At 31.0% G+C, this 6,817-nt stretch overlaps 1 protein-coding gene across 2 annotated transcripts; it reads left to right on the top strand.

Annotated features, from left to right (window-relative positions):
- Nucleotides 1-1,414: 1,414 nt before the first annotated feature.
- On the top strand, nt 1,415-5,251 carry LOC141516861 (olfactory receptor 10AG1-like). 2 transcript variants are annotated; one of them, XM_074227823.1, is made up of 2 exons: nt 1,415-1,436; nt 4,335-5,251. In XM_074227823.1, the coding sequence occupies exons 1-2, from the start codon at nt 1,415-1,417 to the stop codon at nt 5,249-5,251; spliced, it is 939 nt and encodes a 312-aa protein (XP_074083924.1). The 2 variants fall into 2 exon arrangements, with proteins under 2 accessions (XP_074083924.1, XP_074083925.1); XM_074227824.1 differs by lacking the exon at nt 1,415-1,436 and having other exon boundaries at nt 4,328-5,251.
- The last annotated feature ends 1,566 nt before the right edge of the window (nt 5,252-6,817 follow it).

A 6,817-nucleotide genomic window follows, 5' to 3' on the forward strand; every position in this document is an offset into this window, starting at 1 on the left:
GCAAAACCCAAAATCAAGCTTACATCTTCTGATTCATAGTCATATGGTTTAAACACTTACTTTCTGCTTCTACACCCTACAGTTTTACTACTGTGCCTTCCCACAATCAAGGATTATTGTTCCCAAAGTTTCCTTTAGCAGTACAATGCTACGGAGAGGACTGTTTGGTCCAATACATTAGGGGATGATTTTTTCCTAAATATTTGAATTGAAAATTTGAAGAGAACAAGTGATTAATTTTCAATTATGGTAAGGAATGGATAAAACCCCTGCTACATGTCAATTATTTTTCTCTCTATAAGACTATAAAGTAATAAAAAAAAACCTCATTATTTCCATCTAATAGATGTGGAAATTTCATGAAAATAAATGTGAGCTTTCGAGGAAAGAGATGCTTAGGTTTTACCATATCTAAAATCCCAATGTAGGCCCTTGATTCAGGACTCGAGTTGTTTTTAATTATACAACTGAATCATTAAGGGTCTTTTAGATGATTTGACTTTGAGCCGACTTTTTCTCTTATTAAAAAAAAAAGTTAAATATGGTATGGGAGAGGAGCTATCCCCAGAGAACTAAAAGCACAGGGAACATTTCTACTAAAGAGTCATACTCAGGGATTCCATCTAAAAATTGTTTTTACTAGATAATTTAGGCCTTTTCATATAGTTTGTTGTTGCTTTTTGATACATTGTACAACATAATAGAGAAGAATCATGGGCTTATAAAAAGAGAGTTGAACAGTCTTGAGAACCTTCTGTTCAAATATTCACCTTGGCACATTAAGAGCTGTGGAATTCGGGGAAAGGTTATTTAGGTTGAATATAAGTCTCCTCCTCTGAAAAATATGAATGCCTGGGGTAACTACATTCTACTGCTGTTTCAATAATGTACATAAATATTTCTAAAACCTTGTGTAAACATTAAAGTAACTTATGTAAGGTATTGAGTCTCATATTAGTTAATATTATTGAAAAAGCAAGAGTCGAACAGCATTTAATTCTATCTAAGAAAGGTAAGCTTGAATTGTCGTTTGTCTCTCCTGGTGTTTCTTTGAATTGAATGGGAATATTATGTCTGACTTTCATAATGATTTTGAATATTATGAATTTCTCAGTGATTGAAATTTAAGAGGGGGAAATTGCCAGGCAATAAAAAGCTTCTGTTTTTAATAAATCCCCTAACCCTTTGAGGTCTGTTTGTGGCTCAATGTGGATTTCACCAGTAGTCACCTAAGTGGCTAAATTAATTGATGTACTCTGTTTTATGGTGCTTCATTTTTTTTCTTTTCTTTTAAGCCAGAGTCATTTCCCAGAACATTCCATCGACTTAGATTTTCCTTAAAAAAACAAATAAGCAAACAAAACCCAACCTGATAAACAACAGGAAGCATCAGTGTAATCAAACATTAAAACCAATGAAACATTCCATACACGAATGTCTCTCAATCTACTAATCAAAACAAAAAAAAGGGGACTTTTTCATCTGCTTTCCAGGACCAGGATTTCTGACTGTAATTAGTCTGAGTCCAGTTCCTACTACTTCCCCCCACCCCAATTATAATAAGGTAGACTTGTAGCTATTCCTTCTTTGTTACTGCTCATTTCATTAGAAAAAAGAAATCTCAAAGCTCTTTAATTTCTCATACGTAGATTTCTGTATGAGACAATATTTAGTCCAAATTCTGTAACAAATGAGCTTATTGCCTGATTATCCATCTTTATCTATATTTTTCTTTGCTTTTCAGCTGCAATCAATATTAATTTTTTTAGAATATATGTCTTTTTTCTGACACTATTCATCTTTTAGTATATTTCATAGCAAGGAGATGACTGGACAAAATATGCAAAGAAATTGATGCCTTAGCTTCCACAATTCAAAATGATTTTCAACAATATTTAAATCTATTAAGTGCTTCACCAAGAGGATATTATTGATTTTTTTTACCTGAGAAGCACTATTTCTAAGTGTTTTAAGTTTCCAATATTTGCAGGATATCATATGAAACAGAATTTTAATGATCTTTCTGTTTATTAATATTAGTGATGATGATTGATAATTTATAATTGTTCTTTTGATTTTATTTGATATATTATACATACAAAAATATGTATGTATGTGTGCATGTGTATATGTGTATATAGCATATATGGACATCTAATTCTATCTATAGTAAGATATAGTTATAAAGTATGCTTATATAGAGATATAAAAATAAATATAGATACAGAAATATAGGAAAATATATATTTTATGTATATAAAATTGGAAGGCATCTTAGAAGTTGCTTTTCATATTACAGATGAGAAAAATGTGCACCAGGAATGATGTTACTCACTAATTGCAATATATTTAAGAAGATAATCATTGAACCTGTCTTCTGAAGCTACACCCGATATTTCTTCTCATGCAAAATGTTTACACACTAAACAGTCCTGGATGGCTTTAAAGGTCATATGTTAAGTTCAGAAGTTTTGGGGTTTGCTTCATTTTACTGAGTATTTCAAAGAATCGGTATCTATCATTTTCCAAGAACAGAGAAGCCTTCTCATACTGTCTCATCATCACCACCATCTAGATAATTACTCCTATGGTATATTCTATTTTATGTTCAAGTTTAAATAGATGAAATATTATATTTTACTAACTTGCTTGTCTCATTTTTCTAGCAAACAGACTTGAGGTAGATGTTCTAGCAAGAATGAGCTGATCATTATTCCACAAAAAAGTGTGAAAGGAGAATAAAGTAGTGAATTGAAAAATACTAAATTGTGGTAACTACTTAATTATAACAAATGAGCCACTAAATTGGAATTTTAAGCATCAGGTAATGGCAGACATATTTTAAGAAGCACATTAACCTGAAATCATAAGACAGATTTATTCCACTTAAAAATTTATTGAGCAATAACCATGCTCAGGACAAAGCTCAAGAGGGACAAAATTGTGTAAGGTATGCATTTTAATTTAAGATTCTTAAAACCGAGTATGTCTCACAAAATATATACCTAAGTACTCATATGTTTAAGGATGGATCACTATATAGATATGTGCGTTTATGCATATATGTATTTATAAGTATGTTCTTTTGTGCATATGTATGCATATATAGGCATAGCTAGACGTCTAAGTACATTTTTAGGGAGAGAGATAGAAAAAGATATAGCTAGAATTAAGGATATAAATATGTATATATATATATATATAAGTATAGATATAGTTATATATTATAAAAAGAGATAGAGATAGATATAGAGATGATAGAGACAGAGATAGAGATAGATATAGATTATAGATATAAAAATAAATATCGATATACAGATAGAGATAGATATATAGAGATAGAGATATAGCTATGCATAAAGATATAACTTTATAAATATAAATATATATAGGACATATCATATACATAAAGATACAGATATTATAGAAATAGAGAAACATATATAGGTAGATATAGATTATTGATGAGATAAGGATATAAATATAGTAATACAGGTATAGATATAGATAAGTATATAGATATAGATATAGATATAGATATAGATATAGATATAGATATAGATATAGATATAGATATAGATATAGATATAATGAAAGATATGGATATGATATCAGTAAGGATATACATTTATAAGTATAAATAGATCTATTGGTATAGATATAGATTAAATGTATTGATTTAGATAAGGATATAAATATATAGATATAGTTATATATTATGGATATATATATAAAGATAAGGATATAAATATATAATTATTAATATGTAAAATATGATAGATAGATAGATAGATAGATAGATAGATAGATAGATAGATAGATAGATAGATTATAGTTATGGATTAGATCTAGAGATAGAGATAGATATGGATAGATATAGATATGTTTATGGAGATAGATAGATAGATAGATAGATAGATAGATAGATAGATAAAAAAATTCAAGTTACAAGAGAGCATTTGTTAATGGACAAATGTCTATTATTATGGATCCTGCAAAATTGTTATTTATAAAAGGGAGGAAATTTGAAGATTGATATTGGAGTGAAAGTTCTACTCAGTAGAATGAGAGGAGATAACCTGACCCTTAAACGAGTAGTATCATTCTGATAAGTTGAGAAGATTGGAGAAAACATTCTAATACAGAAAATAATGCCATAAGCAACGAAAGATAGGCTGAAAGATACCAAACAGTAATATGTTAAATGTAGGAGGAATATTTCTGATCATAATATCCAGCTTTCTCTTCTTTGATGAAAGGGTAAATGAGAACATAGAAGGATAAGCTGGTTCTCAGTTCATTGCTTCTGCAGGAGAAGGAAGGAACAATGGCAGGGAACAATCTTACAGCTGTGGTGGAATTCATTCTCCTGGGATTTTCTGATCTCCCCAAACTGCAAGGATTCCTTTTTGGGATTTTCTTAATCATGTATCTGAGCATACTGATAGGAAATGGCCTCCTCATTGTCATAACCAAGATTGACCCAGGTCTCCAAACCCCCATGTATTTTTTTATTGGGAACTTTTCTTTCTTGGAAATATGTTACACATCAGTCACTCTCCCCAGAATGTTGACAGATCTCTGGACTCAGAAGAGAACTATTTCATTCCTAGCTTGTGCTGTACAAACTTGCTTCCTGTATATTCTGGGAGCAGCAGAGTGCTTGCTCCTGGCTGTGATGGCTTATGACCGTTACGTGGCTATCTGCAAGCCTCTTTACTATCCTCTCATCATGAATCACAAGGTCTGTGTGCAACTAGTTGTGGCATCCTGGATTATTGGGGTCCCAGTACTGGTACAGGAGACATATCAGATTTTCTGTTTGAATTTTTGTGGTTCTAACAAACTTAACCATATTTTCTGTGAGGCGCCACCTTTGCTGGAGTTGGCGTGTGGGGACACATATAAAAGAGAGGTCTCTGTCCATTTTATTGCATTGGCATTTATCATAACTCCTTTTCTACTGATACTCATATCCTATGTCAAAATTATAGCCACTGTCCTGAAGTTGCCTTCGACCTCAGGGAGATCCAAAGCCTTTTCCACCTGTTCCTCCCACCTCATGGTTGTGGGCTTATTCTATGGGTCGGGAAGTATTGTGTATTTACAACCAAAATCCAGTCATTCTACAGGATCTGTTAAAGTGTTTGCTCTTTTCTATACTATTGTGACACCGATGTTTAATCCATTGATATACAGTCTGAGAAATAAGGATGTCATTTGTGCACTGAGAAAATTCCTTCCTAAGTGAATCAGTTCACAGAGCCATGAAAGCAATAAATATTGTTTCATTTAATTTTGTTTCACAATTCTGAGAAAAAATATACGTGTAATTGTATATGTATAATTGTTTATGTATAATTGTTTCTAATTGCTTCACGGAGATAGAATCAAGATTGTATTTGGAAATACAAACTACCTGCCTAAAATTCCCAATTTCTTTGGCTACATTGTGACCAAGGGGAAAAAATTACCAATACTTAAATGATGCCAAATATCAATTGATGTTATGTTTCATATTTTATTATTTTCCCAATATAATTTTAAATATGAAGATGAATGTAATTGTATTTGGGGGCAGGAGAAACAGAGAGAGACAGAGAAAGAAATAGGGAGGGAGAGAGAGAGAGAGAGAGAGAGAGAGAGAGAGAGAGAGAGAGAGAGAGAGAGAAACAGAGAGGTGGAGAGAACGAGAGAGATTTAGTCAGATTTGTGGACAGAAAGAAAGAGTAATTTGATAGAAAAAAGTATAGAGCCTAAAAAGGAAACAGAAATAGAAAAATTAATTTATCCATTAGAGTAAATCAAGGAAATTTGAACCATTAAAAAAATTTCATGGTTTCACTATTATGCCATAAAATTCTTTTGGTTATTAGCCTAATTTTGTGCTTTTTGAGCAAATCCTTTTTATCTTCCTTTAAAAATTCTCTTTCCACATGTTGTAAAAACGTTCTAAAATAATGGAAAGATTTTCCTGCTATTAATGCATTCTGAGTTTCTCAACAGATTATAAAACTCAGAAGACAGAGAATTAAGTGAGAAAACTTTGTTTTATACAAATATAAAGGAAATGAAGAGTGAATTTCTATGGTTAAAACTGATAGTATAGTTTTTTTTTCATTTTATGACTTAATTTCATAGAATATCAAATATACATGATATTTTGGAATCCATTTTTTCCAATTTTATGGGGAAAAGAAACTTCTACTGATAAAAATTCATTTTTCACATTTTTTTAAAATAAAAACATGCTTATTGAGTTGTTGCAGTGGGTTCGATTGTCAAGGTAATCCAGTTGTCATAGGAATTGCTCTTTTATTAGCTATTTCTCATTATAGCAAGCTTAACTTCTTTCTTTGTAATTGTAACTCTTTCCTTACCCATAATGTTCTCTATTGTCTTGCCAAATGCATCTACAACCCCATATATAAGACCTTCAAATAAGGAAAACAAGTATCATTTATTCTTTCAGTTTTCACTATTTTAACCACCCAGAGTAGCTTAAATATCTATTTCTGAATTCTATGGGAGATTTCCTATAGTCATAGTTTTCAACAGCTTTTATTACCAAACCATTTTCCTATTGGGAATGAATTTGCAGACAACAAAACTCTTCAGACATTTCTTTTCTTAAACTAATTGCTCTGTAATCATACCTTAAAAAGATTTCCAATATTGTACATATTTTAAGGTTAAGCATATTTGCGTTTTTCCCTAACATTTTAGTCTGAATTCCTTTTTCTTTCTTTTTTACTCTCAGATCTGCTGATTTCACCCATATCTTGTTACTTGTAAAAATTACTATTACTTAAATGAT

This window comes from Macrotis lagotis, chromosome 3, assembly GCF_037893015.1.
Source record: "Macrotis lagotis isolate mMagLag1 chromosome 3, bilby.v1.9.chrom.fasta, whole genome shotgun sequence".
Lineage (NCBI taxonomy): Eukaryota > Metazoa > Chordata > Mammalia > Peramelemorphia > Peramelidae > Macrotis > Macrotis lagotis.

What these genes read in the sequence shown, in the direction of transcription:
- LOC141516861 (XM_074227823.1), top strand. Translation starts at nt 1,415, where the DNA reads ATGAAACATTCCATACACGAAT. An exon ending in GAAACATTCCATACACGAAT is followed by an intron (nt 1,437 to 4,334) that starts GTCTCTCAATCT and finishes GAACAATGGCAG; the next exon opens with GGAACAATCTTACAGCTGTG.